Genomic DNA, 26,278 nt, shown 5'->3' on the forward strand with positions numbered 1-26,278 from the left:
TATTACATAATACTAAATATATAATGTACTGAATTATATTATACTCATATCAATAATAATATTATAACATTGTCTTGTTTAAGATTCAGAGTTATAAATCTATACTCAGATGAATTTATATACTCAGATGAGTATACAATTAGTCTTACTGTAATCTGCCAGTTATGCACATAATTATGAATGTAACTCAATGGGAACATGCAATCAATACATATATCCATTTAATCTTAAAGCCTTATTTTTTTTATTGTTGCACTTCGGATTAGACTAGGAGACTTGCAGTTCAATTTCCATCTCATTCCTGTACTGCTTCAACCTACTAAACATGCCTCGTCCTGATGTGGAAGGTCCCTCTGGGCCTGCAGATCTGTCCTGTATGCTTGCTCACAACTGCTTCAGCTTGAGCAGTTAGACATCATAACAATATTTAGAAATCCCTAAACTGGAATGTTGTCATCAAAATCCCACTTCTACAGCAATTCAGAAAGTTTCCCTTGCAGCATTTAAAACTCACTACGCGCTGTTCTACTCAGTTTGAAACGTTCCTGGAGGCCCACGTTACTCCAACTCATCCTTACCATGGTTGCCCTCATCTGAATTACCTTTCAGAGGTACCTCAATCTCATCACCACCTGTAGAGGAAGCATTTCGCAGCTGACTCTAATTCTAAGGGATATCAGTGCCTAAATGTAGGCAGGATACCTAACTGAGGCACTTGTGTAACTCGGAGAATCCCCACGCTAAATGTGTATCTCTTGCCTTATTGCAATCTAATAACTTTTTGTAATTTGCAATCTATTTTGCTATTGCAGTCTAACAAACTCAAACTGTGAGTTAACTGCAAGATATGGAAGTCAATGATTTTCCATTACAAACGTTAGGTCACCTTCCTTCTTCACATGAGACTCTTGGCTTGATACTAAGGCCTGTACAATGAATGGGAACCTTAGATCCTCTAATGCTGGATTCCGGGTCACAAACTAATATACTGCACTGCATGGCTAACTGGATTTTTTACTGGATTCAGACTAATTATTTTCTACCTTAACTACTGTTTCACTGCACAGGTAACTGACAATATACTTTAGTGCACTTACAAAAAGTAAAATGGAAAATGGGGTCGAAAACGCCAGAGGAAGATAGTATTTTTGACTCTTACCGAAATAAAGTGCGTTTTTCTAAACGTAGGTCCCGAGACTCCAGGATGCTGCTGTCTTGGTGCAATACAAGTGGCTACAGAGCACATGTCAGGAACAAAAGAAGAGAGAGCAAATTAATTTTGAAATATGTAAAAAAGAACAGCTGAGTGGTTAAAAAAAAATCAGGTAACTCAGAAAATTATTAATATAGGTTTTATGTATTCATTTACAATATGCAACATGATTAAAGTGTATTTTATTTTGGCTAGTTGTGAGACAATGACCAAACTTCTTCTTCCGCTGGACTCAGCAGGTATTCAGGAACTCGGTGTTTTAAAACAAGCCTAGCTCCTTCAACTTAAATAAATTGTTACACAGAATGATGTATTAGAAAATATGGCAAGTTAACAGTCATTAAAATACTTAAAACAACAGGCACATAACTATGCACATTCATTGTTTTTTGTCATTGTAATAATCTAGATTGATCATAAGCACAAATTTAAGACAACAAATGTTTCACAGCCACAGCTTCTCTTTGAATTGGAGATACTCCTGTTGGAATACGAGCCACCACCCTGCACCAATACAGACTGCTGTCTTGGAAATTTTCCTCAATATTATAACATGTACCTTAACTCTAGTATGAATTCATCTCATTTCACCTTTGAACAACTGAATGTCATTATGTTCCTTCACTTTAATGAAGTACCATCTGCTACAACACATTTGTTTTCTTTATGGATACTTTCAATTAAGTACAAGCTAACTATTCCCCTGGACAAATTACATGGACTAGTTACCTAAATTAACTTATAATAATAAGGAAATCCTTGTAATAAGCTCTCTTGTGCTTTCTGTAATGTAGACATCACAACCAACCACAGTACTCAACCAGTTCTAGTTTAAGTAAAATTCTCCTTCAGTTAACTAGCATTGCCAATGTAAAGCTATAGGCAGAACCACGAGATACGTACTGCTATTGATAGAACAAAGCTCCTTATTACTAAAATGAGTATAAAAACGCTTTTAAAAAAAGCACAGGAATATGCAATACCTTATCACCTCCGACTAAAAAAAGGTCCACTGCAGCTATGTTAATGCCATGCTTCTCGCAGAGCCCAGACAGCACCTCTTTAATAGAGAATCCGGATTTAACAGCCATTTTGCTGGATGAACCATCTGGAAGATTTATACAGCAGTATTTGGGGGACTTCTCTTTATCTGAGACAAATGCAGGTAATCTTGACGCTTCAGACTTGACAGGAGAAAGAAAAAGAAAAGTCAATGCCCAATGGGAAAATTAGGAATATGCATATACTTTGAGAGTCTGTACAAATCAAACCAAGCCAAGAAACATATTTTCTACCATGTTTACAGTTTAGAATTCCTTCTAAATATCACAAATATCAGACAAATTTAAACCCCAAAAAAAACCCCGTTTAGATAAAGGCAACAGCACTGCACAAATCTAAATGTATTTCAAGCACAAATGAAGTTTTAGACAGCAAGTGTGTAAAAAAGGTGATAAGATTCCCAAACTATAGAACAGAACTCCTAATCAAAAAGTGTAAGAAATAAATAAAATCTTATTTAGATTCCAAATAATGAATCATAGAATCATAAAAAGGTTAGGGTTGGAAGGGACCTTCACAGGTCATCTAGTCCAACCCCCCTGTAAAGTGCAGGGACATCCCCGAGCATCTACACTCAGTAATGACCTGTGATGTAAAAATTACCATTGTAACACTATAAATCAACATTAAGTGATGAGGAACACCTTTAAATATCAGGTTCCTCAAACAAAATTTCCTCTTCTTTTAGTACAATTTGAATGCTACACATAAAAATGCACCACAAAAACCTAAAATTTTAAAATAATTCACTTAATGATGTTGCTTTTTTTACTAAACAGAAGTGCAATGATATGGGTTAAGGCTAAAGGGCACAGCATTAACCTTTATTCTAGATCAACAGCTGAACAGTAACACTACTGTGAAGTATCAAAAGCATATTTGAAAATTTAACAAAAAGCTCACTTATAACTTAAAAGGACACTACAAAAATAGCTTTCAACAGTCTTTTAGGGTACTCATGGTGCTGCTTCTCTCTCCAACTTGCTGCTTCGCATCCAAATCACAGTAACTTTCTGACTTAACAATTTGGAATGGGAGAAAAAAGAGGGGTTGTTGCTTTGGGGAAGCTTTATGTTTTCTGTTTAAGATAAGACTTTTCCACAACAGAAATAAACATGACATTGCCATTCCCTGATCAATATTTGTAGCATAGGCAAAATTACACAGTTACTAGAATCTAGTCTCTAGAGGGATATCAAGCATAAAAACCACTTTTTAAAATTTTCTTTTTTATATTTTTCCTCCATATCAACATAGTTAAAATAAATTTAAGGAATTATATTGATGTTCTATTATTAATCATTTTAATTTTGCATTTCACTAGTTTCACACTGTGAAGGTAGAACTTGATGGGTAGAAATCACAGTGTCTTCACTGATTATACAATCATAGAATCATTTAGGTTGGAAAAGACCTTTAAGATCATTGAGTCCAATTGTTAACCTAACACTGCCAGGTCCACCACTAAAACATGTCCCTAAATTCGACGTCTACATATCTTTTAAATACTCCAGGGATGGTGACTCAATCACTTCCCTGGGCATGAGAAGCTGTTCCAACACTTGACAACCTTTGGGTGAAGATATTTTTCCTAATATCCAGCCTAAACCTCTCCTGGCACAACTTGAGGCTCTTTTCTCTCGTCCTGTCACTTGTTAACTTGGGAGAAGAGACCAACACCCACCTCACTACAACCTCCTTTTAGGTAGTTGTAAAGAGTGATAAGGTCCCCCCCTCAGCCTCCTCTTCTCCAGGCTAAACAACCCCAGTTCCCTGAGCTGCTCCTCATAAGACTTGATCTTTAGATCCTTCACCAGCTTTGTTGCCCTTCTTTAGATGTGCTGCAGCAAATCAATGTCTTTCTTACAGTGAGGGGCCCAAAACTGAACACAATATTCAAACTGCATGCACAGTATTTTCCTACATATTATGACAAAAATCACAGTGTTTGCAATGAAATTCCCTACCTCTCTTTTCTCAGATTTTAGGAGCAGAGTTAAGTCGTAATGACAAGAAGAAAAACTCACAATTTTAAAACAAATAGGACTACAGAAGCACTACAGACACTGGTGTCAGCAAAATCAGCCTAACAGGTCAAGCTGAACAGCCTTGCATACAGGTCAAGCAGAGAGAAAACTTTAATATGTAGTTGTTCAGAACAGAATCTCAAAGCTCTGGTAGGTGGAAAAAGCTGTTTATGAAGAGCTACAGCAGCTCCCTTTGAAAGGCAAACTTTTATTCTGGAAGTTTACTAGTGCCTGAAGTTAAGACAGACATGATGCAAAGGATACCTTTCTGTTACAAGGACAAAATAAGAAGCAATATATGAACACAACCTCTATTGCATTGCTAGTATTCAAAAATTGCTTAATATTACATCTTACTGTATCACTTAAAGACCCTTTCTCAAGTATTACTTCAAATAAATTACTTCACACTACTTAGAAAATTAGCAATTCACTGTTTTCACTGCTTCCCTACTTCTTCATTATTAAGAGCCAGCCATTACCAAGTCAAGACTAGCAGTTGATGACATGGAGCCTTGTGATTCCCGTCTGTACGATAATCCATTGGATTGAATAGAATCTGTTCGTGGAAAGAATCAGCAATTAGTAAAAAGGCTTAATTTTTTTAATTTATTATAATACAGAAGGCTTCAAATATTAGTTCCCCAGTCAGAAAAGTAATTTTTTTCATTAAAGGAAAAAACATCTACTCTTCATACTGTGCACCCAAGCATGGAAAAATGAAACAATATTTGGTCCAGTATTTCTTGATTATGTAACCCCTGAATAACTCCGCTTGCTTTTTACCATTTTTAAAATAAACTAATCCCCTTTTTTTTAAATCTTAAAAGTTTTTTAAAATTTAAAAATTGATCTATTTCTTTGGATACTTTGAAGGGAGATACATATTTTTAAAAGTGCAAGTATGGTGTTAGAAAACTAAAATCCAAGACAATCACTAGTAACTTTCAGAAAGCGAAGTCTATAATCTTAGCAAATGCCTCTAATGTCTTTTGACATATCAAGTATAATGAGAACACTTTCTTAAAGATGTCTTGTGGGTTTGGACCTTTACTAGAAAATAGAGAAAAAGAAACCACAGTAACTACATGGTCCAAATCTGATGCTTTGATTAAATTTCTCTATTATTTTTAACTCAATGGAATGAGTTAATGCAAAACTTTCATCTCTTTCTCTAGAGGCCACGTACAGGTGCTTTCATAGGGGAACTCTTCCTTAAAGTCTCAAAAGCAGTTAAGTAACAAAACCTGCCGGTTACAAGGGTTTTCACAATTCTGACTCTTCTTTTTTCATTTTAGTCAGGAAAGTGGAAACAGGTTGTGAGTGTGTTCAAAAGTGAACACACCTCTGTGGTACTAATAAAAGAAAGAAAAGTCGGATAATGCAGATGGAGGAATTTTTAAATAGCTGTAGCTATAGCACTATTTGCATGTACAGCTTCTGAAATTCTCTGTAAAGAGTTGAAATTATCTTACTATAAAAATAGTAGCACTCTGCTTGCAAAAGCAATTGCCAGCACACAGAAATGCAGTGTCTACTGGAAAGGAGAAAAAAGTCTCTTGGAAGTCAATAAAAAAAAATTTCAATATGTTCATACTTTTATCTATTCATTTACACATCTGCTTCTACAAAACTCCCAATGATACCAGCTACACTACGGCCTTCTGACTTGACAGCTTCTTTTCTCTCTGTCCCACCCAAGGATGCAGTTAGATGCAAACAAACATGATGAGATTAGCCACATCTATTGCTGAAAAAGCTTTGCAACAAAGCGTAAAATGAATACTCACCATTTGGATAATCACCATTTTCTTTTCTCTTCTGTGATTTTCCCAAACTCTTACTTCTTGACCATGAGAAAAATGTTCCCCTTTTTTTCTTCTCAGTGTCCTCCTCTCCTGACTCTTCATTTAAAGATCTTCCTGACTTTGATTTACCACTTAACTATCACCAAAACATAATTAAATACTTGGTTGGATCACAGTTTTAAGTATATTATCTAAAATAAACCTTCCCACACTTCCTCCCAAAACAACAGTGTGATGGTCAGGTTAGCTGTCATCTTTACCCCACGCACAAGGGTATAATGCCAGCATCCCTCTCAGTAGCAATCAAAAAAAAAAAAAAGAAAAAAAAATAACAAACAAGTGGAAACAAAAAGAGATAGATGGAAATGTACTACTTGTTCCAAACAGTAGCTAGAAACAAGTCACGGAGAGCTGGAGAGCTCCCACAAACATGAAAGAACTCTCCACAGCTCACCCGTAATGCCTAAGTTAGTATGCCTTGCTTTTAAAATACAGAATTTCATTTTGGTATTTCAGATATTTTTCCCAAGCTAAACTTGAATGTGAACTGCATTTAAAGACAATGACAAAGTACTGTTTAACCTTTACAAGTATAATGAAAAACTTTATTAGTGCTGAAGTATACAAACATCAGCAATGTTTAATATCAAACTAAACTTGCTTTTAACAAGCTACTATTCTTGTTAGATTTTTACAGTATTTCTTAAAATGCTACTTTTAAAGAGGTTCCTAGTCATAAAAATACGTAATAACAGATGGACTAATGTGTAGTGATTGACATAAAAATATAAAGTTATAATTTACTTTGTAATACTGTATGTAATACTGTGGTGGTATTATCTAAATGAAGAAAAAATAAACTCTAAATAATGTTAAGAAGTCAGTAAGACTATTGGTCTAACATTTAAGCAACTGTATCTGTTTTACACAGAATTATCTCTAGTTCAGTAAGGGCTAAGAAACTAAAAAACTATCCTCTGCAAAGGTGAGTTAGATTAGTTTAAGTCTCCTCCAATAACTTCTGATAAAATGTCTGCTCTCAGCAAAGGTCAAAATATATCATCTTAATTCCAATATTCAACCAAAATAAGCTTCTGAACTGATGTGTTAAAATAATGCTCATTTTTTATTTATCCACATATATTTAAATAATAACTAATATTTAAAATTATACTCAGGAAGTCAACAGCTAGAAATCTGATTAAAAAGGTACGGACTTAAAAAAAAAGTATTTTCCTGAGTACATAAAGATTTTGTAATTATATAAAGATTTTGTAATTATATTTACCAGCACCGCTAAACAAACATTCTAATTGGTTTCTTATATATAATCTTCGATCTTCTAAAGAACTTGAAAAGCATTATTTAAGAGCATAGTTTTCAGATAACAACAATACAAAGGTAACCTTTTTCGGTGTTGAGATATTGGACTTCTCAGAGCTGATACTGTGTTTAGAAGTGGGGCTGCTGGGAACACGCTGAGGATCAGGAAGAGGACGACCTTCTACTTCAGCTAAGATGCATTCTTGGTAAAGTGGGGATTTGAGAAAGCGAGTATAGCTATCAAACTTCATCAAGTTAAATATCTGAAATTAAAATGCAATGGATAATGGTTACATAAGCGCAAATAACACATAAAGAAAAGGAAGCTATTTCGCAAGAGCCAACTCCCACAAAATTTAGGACATTAACCTGTAAACAGCAGTAGACATGACTTCGTTCAGACCTGGTTAAATACAGTGCACCAATTTAAAGCGAAACATAATTTGATCTACTCCTTCAGTGCCGGTTCAGAAAAAGGCTATGATTTGCGTAAAGTGCATGAGAAGCTAAGGTACTGTAGACTCTTGACAACACCATCCGCATAGCCATCATTTATGCCTTTGTACACTTGATGCAATGCGTGTTGCAAGCTAGCCATTCTACAGATTTTTTAAAGATTATTAATCAGTACTAAATGTGATAGGATTCAATTAAACAAATGTGTTTTACGGCAGCTGTGAACAAGGAAGAAGTTTATGGTCTAAAATCCAGGAACATGATATAATCACAATATGCAATAGTATGCAATGATGCAAGATACACAAGGTTAATTACTGACACAGGGAGGAAGAGTCCTTTATATTATTATGTAATGTTCACACGCCCAATCATAAGGAAAAAAAAAAACCCACAATTTCTTTGGAAGATTCAATAATCAAGGTGCTGTAAAATCAAGACCTTGAAAAAGAACAGTTTACATAAACGGCTGCTCTGGGCAAGACCAACATTTATCTTTAACTAAATAGGAAGGAAGCAGCTCTATACCAGGCCTGGAGCAAATGTCTGGGGCTAATTTAGCCAAAGCTAAATTCATTAAAGTAAAGTAAGAAAAGTTCTTTCTTAAATGCTAAACAATGTTTGAATTTCTTACTCCATTCTTGCAAACCTATCGTTTGAAGTAAATTCATACTTTTACCTTTATATCTTCTCCAGTGAGTCACTTGATCTGAAAAAACAATATGGATGCCTTCTTTGGCATGACAAACTCCCTACGAGCAAAGAACGGTATGCGCCACCCAACTGGTTACGGCATTCCCAACAAATTATTCAGTGTACACAACGCACATAGTTCAGAAATGTTTCTCAAGTTCTGTTGAACTCAAGGAATAACACTGTGGTGTATTGCCAAAATAGCGTAAAATATGGAGGAGCAACCACAAGATATCAAAACGCCCCAGTCTCACAGACTCATAGATGAACTGCTGATACCATTTTTCCCCAATAGCTAACCTTGTAAGTGCAGTCTGCACACACCAACGCAGATGCAAAAAACAAGCTAACTGAAAACCACAAATACTTCACCTGTCCTTGACGTTTTCATGGAAATGAAATGTATAGCGGTTATACTCAAGAAGTCACAATATTTTAAGCTAAATGCCAGTTATGCCCCCAAACTGAAGACACTATTTTACAGTGTAGCTAACCTTAAATACCTTAAATTTAATACAGTTTCAGGATGAAAAACAAAGCTTTTCAGAGTTGTCTCCTCTCACAGAATCTAGCACCAAAAGAAGATAAAATTGTTACTCCATGCTAGGTAGTTCTCTGCAGTATTTTCCTTTATTCTTCCTAAGAGACAGAAAGAGAGTTACTGCAGAGATGAAGTCTGCAGATTAAATATACTTAATACTTAACCTTTTAACTTTGCTGGACAGAGTGACAACAGCTTAACTAGTTTATCTTGAGCTGATAAGATCTGCCCTACTACCTCACTAGCCCACACTACATCCCCAATTTCTTACATTTAGCATTATTATCACATCAATTTACACATAGTTAATGATCTGCTTATTGGAAAAATCTACCAGGTGTCATTTCTTGTTCTTACAAATGAGAACGAGGAATATAGCTTATAAAAGCATAATTTGAACTTTGCTCTTCAACAAGAGTAGAAAAACTTAAATCCATTTATGTGACTCTACATGAAGTAAATGATATTTTATTCTTATTTTAGTATCTTCAAGTGACCTACACTGTCTTGCATCCAGAAACACTCAAAACACATGTTCTTATTCTATTTTAAGAAACAGTGAAATCCTAATTAGACATGTTGGCTACATCCACACTGTCATTACAACACTTCTAACAAGAAGTCCGAGGCCAAATTTGTCAAGCTATGTACAGAAAGCGACTTCCAGCAGCATTCTGAACAAGCTGTGCTTGAGAGCTAATGGTCTCAGCAGTGCTTTCCAAGGCACTTCCCCACACACACTTCTGCAACTCCATTGCAGCTTTACAGCAACACTCCCTATTCCCCAGCATCACATAACAGTTTTCTGATGACCACCAGAGATCAGCACCCTTGCACTCGATGCTCAGTGCTGAATTCTAAAAAAACCTTGTGAAAGACCACAAATGCAGAGCCTTTGTATTAAGATGGTGTCACCACCATGAGATGAACTTTGAAAGTCTGTGGGTGTACTGCAATAACTACACACACCTACAGTTCTGTGTTCCCAAGGTCATGCCACCTATCAGAACCACAAACTGACCTACTGCAGAACCACCACGTAGTGAAACCAAGATACTGAGGGCCATCAAGGCAGTTTATTACCCAGCACTGACCTAGGCAAGCAACATACCACTAGTACTGCAGCTGGCACACCTAGCTCCAAGACCACTTACTTAGGCAGAAGTAACTCTCATCCCGCGCTTCACCTAATTTTTCAGTGGGAGGAAGGGGCCTGACTGAGGGATCTGACAGAAGAACTACAGACGCATTGATAATTTGAAAGAAGAACGTCAGGTCAAGACAGGCCACGTGGCGGGATTAGACCCACAGCAACACTTCACATTAGCATTTTCACCCACTTATGAGCCCTCCAACCTAATGACACAGCCTTTTCAAAGGAGGAAGAAAACCTGCATCAGCCCACCTGTCAGACTCATCACTCACCATTTGCTCTACCAGACAACTGGGAGAGGATGAAGAAGAATTCAGGCTCGGGCTCCACAAAGCCAAGATGAGGAATGCATGAAAAAATCTCTGGAAAAATCATGGCTGTTAATTCCCCCAGAAGCCTCAGGCCTTGCTAGGCAGATGGGGGGTAGCTGTAAAGCTAGAAGCTACCAGACCAGCAGTTAGACCTACCTTTCTATCTTCACTTCGCAGATGGAGGAAGATACTATATTCACCTGCTCTTCTGCCCCAACAGCATGCCATCTGAGGTTGCACTAAGACTAAGATTGTGACCTGCTTCATTTATGCAGTTAAAGCTATATCCTTAATTTCTAAATAACATGATCTCAGAATTATTTCTACTGATAGTAGGAGCTACCAAAGAGATTACTTAGGACAAAAAAGAAGAAACTTAAATTCTACAGAAAACGTGAAATGTATCCTGTTGTTACATAGCTGTTCTCCCCTGAACATCAAAAATTCTTTAAAATGCATCCACTTCAGAAGTCTTCAGACAGCAACAGTTTTAACAAGCTCTTTTTTTGACAGCTCTATTAAAGCACAAGGGAAGGACTCCTTCAATAAAACAGACATATTTCACAAATCACTTTAACCAAAATTAGACACTATTTGTGTACACAATTGTCCACTAAAGAAAATAAGCAACCATATGCAAACACCATATGCAACGTTGTTGCACCACATGGCATTATTTACTTGCATAACACCTTCAATAACAGTATTTTTTAGATTATTTTAGTTAATGTTGATTTTCCACACATATGCAAATATACAGAAAAAGTCAAGCAGCATTCCCTTATACAGCCTCTTTCTATTTTGCAGAATCTATATGATCTTGACTTTGCTTTCTTTTTATGCATAGTAAAACATACAGTATGTGAAGCTACTTTTATAGATTTTTAAAGTACTTCAGAGGAAAAGATAATAGACATAAATGTAGAACAGTCATGTTTTCTGTAGTTACCTGAAGTTGCTGTTCCTTGAACATATCTGGATGTGGAGAATTGAGAATATCATCTGCCAGCTGTGCCTGGCTATCAATATTAACTGGGGTTGTAGCTTTGCTACACAAGAACTTACTGAAGATCTCCCGAGCTCTGTAAGAAAGCTACAGAAAAGAAATGCTAAATGTATGTTTGCAAAGCAAACATATTTTTATATAGGTATTTTTTACACAGACATATTCCACACAAAAATATAGAGCCACTCCAGTTTCATTAATATATAAGCATTTTTCATTTAATAGCTTTTGTTTTAGCATATAAATGGGGTTTTTCCTTTAAAATTACAAATATTCATCAGATATTTCTTCAGCAGTAAAAGTTGCCATCAAAATAAAACTTAAAATAACCAAACTATGAAAATAATAAAGGTGAAGCACATCAAATGCTGTCTTACAAAGGAGAATAGATTTTTTTTAAGATTTTTGACCTTTTGCATGTTACTATTTAAATAAATCCTCTAAGCTTCAATTTCTAGAAGTTACAAAAATGTAAACCTATATTTGGATATTTACTGTTAAAAACATTCATGCTCTGTTTTTAACTTGTTTACTTTGAAACACCCACATTCTGAAAATAAGGAAAAAGAACCACCAAACTGATCTCAAAGCCCTAAAGGAGCGTATTCAGAAAATACATTGTTCGAAGACAAGAAAGTGGGAAGAACCTCAACGGTCCACAAAAGAGCAAAGAGGGACTTGCAAGATGAAACCAAACCATTTCCACAGTGCAAACCTGACTAGATTTGGCTGTGGTGCTGACAGAAATGCTGTCAACCTGCACAAAAGCCAAAATTCACCGAAACTGCCTGACCAACACAGAACTGTCTTAAAATTATGAGATGCAGATTCTCTTAATTTGTGAATATGACTACAGCAGTAGATATATCTAAGTCAGTTTTAAACACATTATCTTGGCTAGTGGAGGCAGTCTAGCTGAAAAAGCACAGAGGCCAATTTTCACCTCTCCTTGACCTGTTAAATTAACTTGATCCACGCTCCCTTGCACTGGGCTACTGCAGCTAACCATTTTTCAACACCCACTATAACTTAGCTCATTTTTACAGAGCTACCTCTGCACTTCACTGCAGTCTAAATATATCCAACATCTTAAACCTGGGACAGTACTCTCAGGGGACTGAGGAAATTAGACTGAGGCTCCAATCCTATTTTAGTGAAGTCACAGTAGAAAGACCAAGCACAGCTCCAATAATTTAAATAATCTTGAAGAAGTAACAAGTTTTAGGTAAGAAACACCATACATGGAAACACAACACTGACTTACTTCTTTTTTATCATGTGCAGGTACATGGTTAAAATATTCACAGGCCTGCCAAAATAAAATATTTTCTTCGCTAAATTCTTTCCGTAGAAATTCCTAGGGGAAAAATAAATAAGTGTCTCACAGAAAATAAGTTACCTGCCATTTCAAATAACATGTTTATAATGCTTGATAAGAATATTAAAGTTTGCATAATGGTAACATTTCAATCAGTCTTACAGTCCAGTTTTCTTCTAAAGTAAAAATCAGTGCATGTCCAACATATGCCTAGTGCTTCTCCTCCTCATTCCTTTTTAAATGTACACAACTGAGAAGAATCCATTAGATTGCAATCAAATCATTTGCATGTACAAAGTTTGAAACTTCATGTTAAGTAGTGTATAAACTAGTGAATAAACTTTTAATAAAAATTTATAACTACATTTAAAAATTGCACTGTAAACCAGCTGTCTTTAATTGCATTTCTACTAGTATAATAGAGCGGATGTTTATCAAGCAGTGTCTGTAATCAATTCTGGATTCATTACAGTGTTTTTCTGCATCACATGGCAACTACAAAAAATTATTTATCATTGCTTGCTGATGTGGTCACATGGGTTCTCCTTCAAAGATGTATTCATAGAGAAAAGTAAAAAATCTCCCAGTATAACACACAATAATCAAAACATTTATATTACACCATTCAAAGGTCTAGATGAAGACTGAGACCCTATTCAGTTGGGAAATTGTACAACCATAAACTGTCCTTGATTCAAATCTGTGTAATTCAATATTATCTCAGCATATGTTTCTCAAAAGCATTTTATCCGTTGGGGGAGTGGGTGGGGAAAGATATTAAAAAAACTGATTTGGTCCTCTAAAAAAAAAATTATCCACGCACTCATGTAATTGGAACAATGCTGGTTTACACTTTAGAGCTTTAGGTATCAGTGTTCAATTGGAAATTTTATTTTAAGTCAGCCCACAAGCCAGAACCTTCACTCAAGTGTCACACTTGTATCACTCAAGCTTCCTTAACATACAAGGCAGTCCCAGAAAGCAGTCTAAGAGAAATTTTCGCAGAAATAGAATCATAGATTCATAGAATAGTTTGGGTTGGAAGGGACCTTTAAAAGCCATCTAGTCCAACCCCCTGCAAGGAGCAGGGACATCTCCAACCAGATTGGGTTGCTCAGAGCCCCATCCAACCTGGCCTTGAATGTTTCCAGGGAGGGGGCACCTATCACCTCTCTGGGCAACCTGGTCCAGTGTTCCACCACCCTCATGGTAAAAAAATATTTTCTTCATGTCTAATCTGAATCTAATACCTCTGTCTATTTTAAAACCATTACCCCTCGTCCTATCGCAACAGACCCTGCTAAAGAGTTTCTGTCTTTCCTGTAGGCCCCCTTTAGGTATTGGAAGATGGCTATAAGGTCTCCCAAATACTTAAAACTTAACTTAATTTGTGCTTTTTAAATTCACATAGAGTTTAGGCAGTTCAACTGTCAGCAAGCAACTGAGATAAAGTACTATATTGGGAGTCTAAATCCACTAGCAAGCTCTCAGTTTAAACTAAAAGTTTTTCAGATACCTAACTCAAGACACCAAATACATAAAAGACAATCCAGAGAGTGGTCAGGGGACATTTCTGCATTTTACATGTAATTACAGATTAAAAGAGAATCAAATTAGTGAGCAGGAACTGGAAACCAACCACCTACTTCTCCACTCAGAGCCTTCACTACAGATCTACAGTCTATCTCCTGCTCGCTTTCTTTCTGGCCACGTGATTTGGGCACAGCTGGCTGCACAACAACTCAGCTTCATCAGGAAGATGGAGTGGTGCCCCAGTTGGAACATTATGTAGCCTAGCAGTTGTCACATATGGCTGGGAAGCTGGAGAAGTTGGTTTGAACCACTTGAAGAGCGAACTTGCAATCAGGTCTCTCACTTCCTGGATGACTCCTCTAATCAGCAGACTATTATGCAAAATATGAGTATTTGCAAAACATGCAAAATCTCTTCTTCTTAGAGAGTAATTCCTGCTCTGTGACAAAGCTGTCCTCAGGAAAGGCCTATGCATGCTGAATCCCAAACGCACCAAGATGCCATTGTGAATCACATGCTGACGCTTCCATGTTCTTGAATACTGGCAGAAATCTGTATCTTTTGGCTAGTTATAGGTGACTCCCTCCTCAGCTCATAGGCTTTCTGAGCTTCCCTTTAAAGGAATGTTAACCTGTCACTTAAAAAGGCATTTCTTTTAGGCACCACGACTCTGCTTTATGCCAGACTACTAGGCTTATACTCTTTAGTGTAGGTAAGTAAGTTTACTGGTGACTTAAAGGTCATGAGTAAAGACTGCTAAACTTTCAGTAGCACACTCCTAAACTATATCATTTTTCAGGTGGATTCTAACATCAGATCAAAATTGTAATTTTTCTTTTGGTCTGAGAAGTCTCTGTATCTAAGCAGAAATGCTAATAACTCTTAAGCTACTCTACTAAGAAAATTGGAAAGACAGGGAACATAATATTCAGGCTTTATTATTTTGCTTTCATCTTCTCTGTTTCCTCAAACAGGTGTTAATGTGATTTTCTGGGTCTCCACACCATTTGATATGGAAGTCTGCTAATTAATCATTTGACATTTTAATGTACTTTTGTATCAAGTAAACGAGTCCAATAATCTACATCTCTTATAGCACTGGTTTCTTTATGTCCTGTTTGTGAAAATTATTTGGGCAGCACAAAATGACCTTGTGATGCAGAATTAGCAACAGACTTTCAGTGCAACAATGCAAAAATGTATAAACATCTATTTCCTTACATGCAAAACAGATCATACCACTTACAACTTCATAAATGTGCTGCGAAGAAGCTTATTTTATGCTTTGCAAACACTCAGGACTACTCCTGCAAGCTGCAGCTTTAACCAGGACTGTAAGCTAGCTTCATTACTTCCAAAAAGTATTTCTAAAAACCTTGTGCAGGAAGATAAGCACATAGATAGGATCATTGAAAAAATGTTCTATATGGCTTCCAACATTTCAGTAGATAAACGTGAATAGATTACTAAGTTCTTAGGAAACTACTGTCTCTTTTTTCAAAGGCTACAGATACAAATGTAACCAAATGTAATTGCTTTATAAAATGGGGAAGATTTCTAAAAGTTCAGATACAAGACGAAGTATAGCCTCCATTTTTATGTGAAACTTTTGCTATCCAGAAATGCACAGCAGTATGTGCATAACTATGAACTCTTATTCAACCGCAAACCCATTTAAACTTAGATGCTCAGATAACAACTGTGTAACAACAAACTCCTATCTCGTCCTATGTAAGGATACTGTCAAGAAAGAAAAAAGAATACAAAAAAAATAATGCAGCAATATCGGGTATTTTGAAAGGCTTCTTACTGTCATTCAAAACTTACTGAAAAATATTTAACACCAATAGGATCCTGAAGAAGACGCTCAAACGAAACAGCCCAGCTTGCAACTCTTCTTTCTCGAAGTCGTCGGCAGCTCTGTACGCTGGGAAGACTAGCATTGCTACTGAGGCTGTTCTCACTGATGCAGTCTTTTAAATCAGTACTATTCAGCTCTGTTACAAAAAAAAAATGAACAAATACGTCAATAAAATATTACTCACTTTTACTCTTCAGCATTATTTACTTGATTTATCACACCTCCTGCTCAAGCTGAAAGTAGTGCAGACTTCAACATATCCCTCCCCATTTTTGTAAGAAGCACCTGCATAAATAAAGCAACCCCAACAATCTTTCAATTTTCTTCTGTTCCACTGCAAAGAAAATTAAACAAGTGTCTTAACAGCAATCCCCTCCCAGAACCAAAAGGGGCAGGCACAAAAGGAAATCTCTTTTCTTGTTTCACAAAGTAAATATTTTGGACAAAATTTCTGCTCACATTCCTCTCCTCATGGACTGCAATCCTTCTTAAGATTATCCAAGGAAAGTAGACCTTTAAGAACCCACTGTTCATCAGAAAGTGGGGAAAAAAAACTATTAGGTGATACGAAATAGCAAAATCTCATACACTCCTGAATCAGCACGCGGGGACTACATGAAGTTTTTCATGGAAATGAGAGATTCCTGTTAAATGCTGAAAATTTAGGAAAGTAAAATGAGGAAAAGAACACCAAGGAAAATGAGCTAGTAACGGATGCCTTCCTCATCCATGGAAAGTAGAGCTATTAAACCACAGGTCCTAAATTTACCAGGGTTTTTTGACAAAAACAGGGATCCATGACTCCCTTCCAGACTGAAGCCAACATAGTGCAATAATCTGGGGACTGCAATTTGAGAAATGCTCAGATTCTTTAGATCTCAGAAAAACAGGCATTTCTTTTGTGTTCTGAAAGACAAATTAACAAGAACCTGTAGTATTCAGGAAAACACAACCTTGTGTAGCTGCAGGACTGTAATCATTTCAACTATTGACCCAGATTATCTTTGTCACGTATCTGTAAAGACAGCACGAACAATAAATTCTTGAAGAAGCGACCACTTGTTCACAGAAATGTAAAGGTGAAAGCAATGGCTGCTCTAAGTAAAAGAGGACACTGTATACAATAGGGTCCTATTCACAAACCTGTCATTTATTTGTTGTATGCCCTTTTACAAATCACTGCTCTCTTCAACTCTGTTTACACAAATGTAAAATTGGTATAGCAGTACTCACAGACACCCACTTCACAGAGGTGATTCGAGGTTTAATTAGTTGTGAAGACACAACTGAATAAAGCCCTGAGCTACATGGTCTGATCTCATAACAGACCCTGCTTGAGAAGGAGGTTGCACTACAGAGATGCAAAACTTAATGATTCTGTGATGAAGGGATTAAAAAACAAAAAAAAAAAACAAAACAAAAAAAAACCCAGACATTCAATCCTTCGAATCCTTCGAAAAATTAGTAATAATAGATGTGAGAAAATATTACCCTCAAATAAAATAGATTCTATCTTCAATAATTCTATGCCAAAAGGAAAAGCAAACATACAGTTCTTTATAAACATAAGCTGATTGAGAAAACTGAATTCACAACCAGTAAGAAACAGCCTCTTCTTCACAGAGACATTTTTATTATTGTTTATTTTCCTTAGTTAATCACCCAGACTAACTAAAGCAAGGAGTAATTTCATCACAATTACTACTTTATAAGATCTCCCAAGTTCTCCTTTTCTGTTATATGTATTTGAAAGCACTTCGCATTTCCAAATTCTATGTTACAAAACATCACTATTCCTCTCTGGAAGTATGAGCTTAGAAAAAAAAGGACCATTCAAAGATAGTTAGGATCATTGGAAAAAGCTATAAAGATAAGAAAAAGTAAGTTCTATGTATTATGTTTGCATGGCAAGGTTTTGGTAGTGGTGGGGACTACGTGGCTTCTGTGAGAAGCTGCTAGAAGATTCCTCTGTGTCTAACAGAGCCAATGCCAGCCATCTCCAAGACAGATCCACTGCTGGCCAAGGCCGAGTGCATCAGCAACAGTGGTAGCACCTCTGTGATAACACATTTAAGAAGGGAAAAAAGTTGCTGGGCAACAGGAGGCAGAAGAGAGGTCCCATAGAAGGGACCCACACTGGAGCAGTTCATGAAGAACTGCTGCCCATGGGAATGACTCACGCTGGAGAAGTTCATGGAGAACTGTCTCTTGTGGGAGGGACCCCATGGTGAAGCAAGGGAAGAATGTGAGGAGTCCTCCTCCTGAGGAGGAAGGAGCAGCAGAGACAACGTGTGATGAACTGACTGCAACCCCCATTCCCCATGCCCGTGCACCGCTGGAGGGGACGGCGTAGAGAAAATTGGGAGTAAAGTTAGGCCTAGGAAGAAGGAAGATGTTTTAAGATTTAGTTTTTATTTTCTATTATCATATTCTGATTTAATGTAATAAATTAAATTAATTTTCCCCAAGTCGAGTCTGTTTTGCCCATGATGGTAACTGCTGAGTGATCTCTCCCTGTCCTTATCTCAACCCACGAGCCTTGCAGTGTATTTTCTCTGCCCTGTCCAGCTGAGGGGAGTGACAGAGTGGCTTTGGTGGGTGTCTGGCATCCAGCCGTGGTCAACCCACCACATTCCGAAACTTCATTTTTAAATGTATTCTGCAGCTTAGAAACATTTACTAAGATGTAACAGTTAACTACAGCAATTTTCTGTAAGCAAACCTATTGTTTAAGATAAAACAAGACAAAGATAGAGAATTAGATTAGGGAGGAATGAAAATGTAACTTTGTATTTTAAACAAGGATAATGTTTAAGGACTATAATAACACATCAAGTATACAAGTATTTTTCTTTGCCTAATCATCATATTAACCAAAGCTAATTAAAAAACACTCAGCAAATAATGGTAAATTGTTTATAAGAAATATTTATTCACTTTTTCCTTTAAGACATATGAAAGCACATAACCAAGTCAACTGTTAGCTTCATTAGAGAATACCTGTCACCACAGTGAAACTATTGTGAAAGAAGCTAATGTGAATCTGAAGAGAATTGTATCTAAATTTATTATCAGAAGTATTTTGCTTTAACTCTGCAGGTGGATAAGTTTTATTTTACAGTCCAGGATATAAATAGACACCCACTTCTTGATATATCTGGAACAATTTCACTCCTCGAGGGTTCAATCCCCAGTGTTCTCCAGTGATGAATGATGAAAGTTTCCTAGTTCCTTTCAGGAAAAATGAGAGAAGTAAACTTATCCCACACACCAAACCATTTAAATCTACTTGGCTGACAGAGGGAAATTAGGGAGTAGCCATGCAAAGCGCTCAGCTCTAAATCCGCAAGTCACAGCGCCCTAGGACTCAGAAGGGATTGGAAATGGTAGGCACAGCTGTCATTAGCAGGTCAGCCTCGCCTTCCTCCCTCCAAGTGATGGCTGTTCAATTTCCCTATGGCAGGCAGGAAGACCAAACTGCAATTACTGAGTGTTTACACCAGTGGGTGACTGCAAACTACCTTTAATTGCTAGCAGCTGCTCGCTCTCTCCAGCTTGTCAGAGTTACATTTGCTCTAAACTACACTGGGTTCTTGTTCCTCTGATATACTGCCGACTCTGGAGGTCCCATGAAGACAAGTGAACCAAAATAAGGCTGTATTTTCAACAACTTGGAGACCTATTGGCACAGGTCCTGCAAAGTGTTAAAGCAGCATTAAAGGATTACTCCTTCACAGTGAAATGTCTCTGTTCTGGTGGATTTTATTTAGCTAATTCAGATTTATTCAGAAAGAACTAGTTGAATTCATACTTAACCTTGACACTGGTTTGTATTCCCTTAAAGCAAAAATACAGTCTGTTCTATGTAAAACCTGTACAGATTTCTGCTAGGGTACCTGTCAGCCTGAAAACAACACAGAGCAAAGCTGTCTCCCAGAAAAGGCTTGGTTATTCTAGTTTCTTTTACCACATATATCAACAGTTGCAATTAAAACTGTTACAACCTAGTGCAAGTATACTATTTAGAATCAGAGAAAAAGAAAAGTCAAATGGGAAGGAGAAAACCTCACCAGCTATAACACTAGTCCACAATTTCTCCAAATCACGCTTAAACGAGGCCTGTATAAGCTGTAACTCCTGCTCCACTCCTCTTGCGGAGGAATGCTTCCAATGTAAGGCTTTGGTGTCAGGTTTCCTGACTCTCTCACAATTCCTGCATTCCTAGGTACACGCAGCCCACCTTGGAAAGCTGGAACGGGCAAATTTTCCAACTGAGTCACGTATTTCGTCTAACGAGCACTCTGTGATGATCACTAGAGGAAATGTAGAGCCCTGATCCCACCCTCAAACATTCTAACCGCAAGGCTGTTGTGCAAAGCGGCCACCTCCTTCTTGTTTAAAAAAAAAAAAAAAAAAAAAAAAACCAAAACCAAAAAAACCTAGCTATTGGGAACCTCAGGATGCCAGAGGAGTTTACTGTGAAAATCCCAACTCAGGTGCACGGACAACTTAGCAGGGTGAAGTTGTGAGGTTTTCTAATGCCTGCCTGCCTTTCTCCTTACTGTGTGGAAGCACTGACTCATCTTGCATTACCTGTAAAAGAAGGCTCCTTATTCAAGCATCCCAAATCCTGGGGACCTAAATTTATTTCTGTTCTGTTCAAGGGCCACTATACCTAGCAAGGAAGTACTATTTTCTGTGCAAATTCATTCAGTTTCATTTATTCCCTCCTTCAAACACAGAACTGACACAGAATGCTTTCTAAAAATCCTCAAACCTCAATATTTTACACCTTTCGTTTTTACACGTTGTGTAAAGGATCTTGGTTTTATTTCTCTTACAAAAACATTATTATGTAAGAAAAGCCAGGCATTCAATAAAATCTTGAAAGTATTCAGGATAAGATGGCTTTGAAAGTTTCAATTTAAATAATATAAAGCAGTAAGTCTTAATACAATTAATTAAGGATATTTTTGTATGCATTTGTTTATAAAATTCATATACATTTTTCAACCTACAAATACTTTTTATTATTGTGAAAAGCGACCCATATTGCTTGTAATCATTGGAATGCATAGAGTCATATAGTTAAGAAATTCCAATTCATCACTAAATACAGTACCTGGATAAAGCTGGTAAGAACCACTGTGGTGCCACTTAATCAAATACTTCAAGCCATTCACTGAAAGCCATCCTTCTGAATCCATACCAAGTTCAGCTGCAGCATCCCGGAACCCATTGGGTGCAGATTAGTCCTACTGTACAGCGCATTGTTCCTCTGCAGCTCTGGGACAAGGGAAGCTACGGCATTTCCCCCCGAGCAATTCCTGGTAGCCTCCAACACCGCTCTAAACAAATCGATTCTTTACCCACATGGCTTCAAGCAGAGGAAAGCAATAGTATACTTAACACGAAGCATTATAAGATGCTACATAAATAATTTAAAGAAAAGACCTTTTGCCACTGCTGCTAAAGGAACTTGAATTATTCATGCTGCAGTGGAACACAGCTACAGCAAGCACGCACTGCCAGCCTGACCGACAAATAAGCCGTATAGCTGTTGGAGGAAATAATCCATCTGTATTTATCATGTAAAAAGTGTAACAAGTGCTTTGCTTTATTTTGGATGTCATTGCGGATTTTTTGCTCTACTGTCTTTAGTTACTTTTTAAAATACAGTTTTACATTATTTAGTATTATAAACATCAGATTCCTTTCAAAAGTCTTTTAAGAACACTTTTCCTTATGAAAATTCTCTCCAGGTGATGAATACTACAAAGAGAAACTAGTAGAAACTACAGCAAAGTAGTATCTTAGGAAAAAGATACGCAGATAGGACTTGTTATGCTTAAGTATTTGGAAATAATAGACTTCAGCTTTGTGAACTGATCTCTGTAGGGAACAGCAGGTAAGAACTGACTTAGAGATTCTTAATATCTCAGATACCTCACCACCTGTCTGTCCGGGAGATGAACGATGAGGTACTTCTATTATATGTCCTTTGACTTTAAGGTTTTCCCTCTGTAAAGTGCCGTCTATGTATCAATAACCAGAGTCAGACATTAGCCGGGGACTATTATTGATCACACCTGGGATGGTTTAGATGGCACAGTGCTCAAAATGTCACATTGTCAGCCTGCATACTGTATACACATTTTCACTATTCCTACAGTCAGCAGGAACGGACAGTTTCCAAGATTGGAAGTAGAAATCTGCTAATTACAGGTCATTGTAGTAAGATAAAATTGTTCCTGCTATTCCTAGAGCATAGGTGGCTGCAGATTAATTGACCTATAGCAGTGATCTTGCATCTAAGCATTATTACAGTTTGATCTTGCATCTAAGCATTATTACAGTTTGCAGTCTGATTAGCTGCAATTCATTAAGTGAACCAATTACAGTTAAGAGCTGCTACCAGTCAGCACCTCTGGAAACAACACTCATTCAAGTACCTGTATCTTCCACACGTTACCTATGTTGCAAAGCCCAAGTGCACAGTTTTGGCTAATGAGAACATCCCAGCCTCACATAAACTGAGTTACCATGTAAAATAAATGCAACAAGGGGTAGATGGTTTCCAGTGCCTAGCTCTAGTGTAACAAAAGCCATATTACATGAGGCTTTATTGACCTTGGAAATAAAAAGTACATGCTTCCTATTATACCGAAGGGATGCACAGAAACACGTAATAATTACTTTTTACACATAAATTTCCCTTTCCAGACTAAAACTTAACAACATCTATTTATATGTACAAATACTACTATTAAAATTTAGTCTATGAAGGGAAATATGCACTGCTCTAAAAACAGTTACACTGGTGCAAATTTTCCTAATCTAGACATGCCCTAAAATGTGTAAATCTGTGGATCTATTAATGAATTAGTGAGATTAGAGAAGACTGGAAAAAATTCAGTGCTGTGACACTTTCAATAAAAATGAAAGCCTGAAAACATTATTCAGACATGAATCAGAGCTTTTTACTCAATGCAACTCGAAATGAAATTAATTAGGATTTTATTTCATTTCACCTTTTCTGGTTACAGTCTCTCTGGTTCTTACTTTTCCAATCCAATTTCTAGGTATTTAAGCACGGATTCAATATTACGCAGTATAGTTCGACTACTGCTTTTTACATACATCACACCTGCCCTTAAGTAGCATTTAACAACGAAGAGAGAGTTCATGTTCGGCATTAGCTGAAAAAATACGTCATAAACTCAGCAGGAAAATGCATATAACATTGTCTGTTCTTTCACGTCTGCAACCTACATGGTCCTTAGATTTCATGACTTCACAAAACTGTATAGAATTAATTGTGAAAACACAATTACCTGTGGAATTGGAATGAAATACAGAAGTCATTGGAATAAATAAAACTATGTCAGATCTTTAAAATAAATTTTCATCTGGAAGGACAAAAAGCTTGAAATTACTATCGTATGAGTACTACCACAAGGATCTCCAAGTCTGGATAGGCAACAGAAGTAAAATAATTTTCATTAACATGGAACAAGAATTGTAGTGGCAACAAGATGCAACTACATTAAATTTTATCTAAAAAAGATCAATCACATTTTTTGCCCCTCAGCACATGGAACTTAATTCAACTACATACACAAGGAAAAAAAAGTCTTGATTTTTCTATCAGACAGGTAACATCTGGGGGAAGGGGGGGGAACGTATTTTCCCCCACAAAAACATAGGCTACATTTTAGAAACAGAAAGTGGAATAGACACAATTATTTTCTGTTTCATTTTTTTGTCACTTTGCAGACAAGGCAGATACAATATAGAGTCTACCTTCTTATCTAGACAGAAGTACTGTTACAGAAGTAGACTGTCAGCAGCAGAGAAGAAAATACCTTATAAAGTCAGGCAGCCACTGGAAAATGGTTCTATCAAAAGGACCAAAACAGTCATATTTCTCTCAACTGTAGTTTAGTTTTTCAAGGAATCAGAAATTAGGACACAATAGAGTTTTTTTTAATAGCATTGCTGATTTTGCACTTACATTTGCATGTAATACAAAAAAAATCCTTACTATTCAAAATGTATCTTCAATTTCACTGCACTAATTAGACCAACAGTTTGCCCCCTTTCTATTTAATAAAATTGCCTTATTACTGTTGTCAAAGAATACCAAAAGTAATAATATGTATGTGAGTTTCTTTGCAGGATGGAGTGAATCAACTCCTGCTAGGCAAGGCAAGTGAGAAATGCCATCTCCTGTATACCTTAAACTATATGAATTCCTTTATTCCATGAAGGAAGCATACCTAAATTGTTTCAATTAACTTCAAAGGTTCAGAGAAATCATATTCTAAGGTTTAACAGAGTGGATGTCCTTTAAAACATTAAAGCCATGTTGAAATCAAAACAAACAAGCTTAGGTGACATAAAGAGGAGTTTACTTGGCAGTACTTCAGAACCGCAAAAACTTCATGCTGGGATTTTACAAACACCAAGTTACTTACCCCCTTCTCAAAATGTATCACACTGCAAAGAAATTCCAACCTCAACAAATGCACAACACAGCTTACAACTCAGGAGCTAGAGCATATTTCTTCAAAAGCACACCGGGTGTGTAAAGGACAATAAAAGAGAGAACAAGATTTTATCTACCATCCAATTATATGAAAGTCTACCAGCTCTGCTGCTTTGTTACTATGAATGAAGAAGCCTACTGATAATAAAAATGTGCATACATAGAGAGACGTGCCATACAAAAAAAAATTATGAAATTGAATCAGTGAAAGTATGTGAACATAATCACTGGCACAGTTCCCAAAGAACTCGGAGATCTGCACCATTTTGGACTCACGCCTTGTAGTATATCACCTTATTTACCACACATTATGTTGCTTAATGTGAAAAATTGATTCTTTTTCATTATAAAAGTAAAAACAAGCTTCAGCTTACCTCCATCAGAAACAGTTGCTGACTGCAATAAGAAAGAGAAAAAATAAGTGTTACTTAAGTTTCATGGTAAATATTAGAAATCTCTGAGCTTCACACAGTATTTGAAGCGTTAACTACTTTCCTGATCTTATTAACAACAGATAACACGAGAAAGAAAAATCTAAAGAACCAAGCTGTTACTTTCTCACAGATGTTTCCTCCCCACCATGAAGTTCACCCCAGGCCTTTTAACCACTGTCCTGGAACTTGATCCCACCAGTATTTACTGGGCAAAGTACTTCCTCCTGTGAGCAGCTACACTGATTCCAACAGTCCTCCTTAGATGAAAGAAGTCAATCCGTTGGTGTATGTGAGAAAGCAGATACCTTAAAAGTGATCTGAAAAGAACTAAAACATACACCTTATTATGCTGCCATATGTGGAGATATGTGGAATCAAAAGTAAAATTTGGGTATTTTGTCAGTCAGATGACTGAAAACTTCCCCTGCCCATCACTTCTGACTTCCACAGAGCCAAAAAGACGCAAGAACATTTCCAATAACCTAGGCAAGAACTCCTCAGTATCTCTACTATTTTACGCCAAATTTTCAAGGGCAATTAGTCTTCTAGTGAAATGTTGATACTAATGCACTTATCTACCCCAAACTTCTCACCTTTGATCACAAACTACCTCAAAGTAGCTAACATTTCTGTAAAACCAAGTAGGTGACCGTTTCCCAAGCACGTACTCCAGTGCTTGCACCCTGACACTCAGCTGAGCGAAAGACTGGAAGGAGAGCTGATTTTTAGTTTATATTGATTTTTAATGGCTGTTAAAAATCATTATTATTTTAGTTTGGAGAGTCTTTTCTTGGTCATTTAAAGTGTCCTTGAACCTTTAAGTAACTTTCTACATAATTAAAAATAAACTCTTATTTTGTACTGCTCTTTAAAAAAGCTAGGAAAGAATGTCCTATAATATCAGTAATTTCTTCAAGATGGAAAACACACAGAAGAAAAAAAACACAGATATATACACAGCTTAGAAGAAATGCTATTTCTCCATGGTTTG

At 36.7% G+C, this 26,278-nt stretch overlaps 1 protein-coding gene across 6 annotated transcripts in view; it reads right to left on the reverse strand.

Annotated features, from left to right (window-relative positions):
- RGS12 (regulator of G protein signaling 12) overlaps window positions 1-26,278 on the reverse strand; it is a 90,259-nt gene that overhangs the window by 19,971 nt on the left and 44,010 nt on the right. For all 6 annotated transcript variants that reach the window (XM_086746691.1, XM_086746687.1, XM_086746690.1 and 3 more), the window contains 9 exons: window positions 25,228-25,249; window positions 16,272-16,441; window positions 12,858-12,950; window positions 11,537-11,680; window positions 7,517-7,696; window positions 6,093-6,246; window positions 4,785-4,861; window positions 2,197-2,397; window positions 1,160-1,233 (listed from right to left, as the gene is read on the reverse strand). In XM_086746691.1, coding sequence (XP_086602817.1) covers window positions 1,160-1,233; window positions 2,197-2,397; window positions 4,785-4,861; window positions 6,093-6,246; window positions 7,517-7,696; window positions 11,537-11,680; window positions 12,858-12,950; window positions 16,272-16,441; window positions 25,228-25,249 — 1,115 coding nt within the window. The remainder of the gene's footprint in view (window positions 1-1,159; window positions 1,234-2,196; window positions 2,398-4,784; window positions 4,862-6,092; window positions 6,247-7,516; window positions 7,697-11,536; window positions 11,681-12,857; window positions 12,951-16,271; window positions 16,442-25,227; window positions 25,250-26,278) is intronic.

Source organism: Chlamydotis macqueenii, chromosome 4, assembly GCF_036417535.1.
Source record: "Chlamydotis macqueenii isolate bChlMac1 chromosome 4, bChlMac1.mat, whole genome shotgun sequence".
In the NCBI taxonomy this organism is placed as follows: domain Eukaryota; kingdom Metazoa; phylum Chordata; class Aves; order Otidiformes; family Otididae; genus Chlamydotis; species Chlamydotis macqueenii.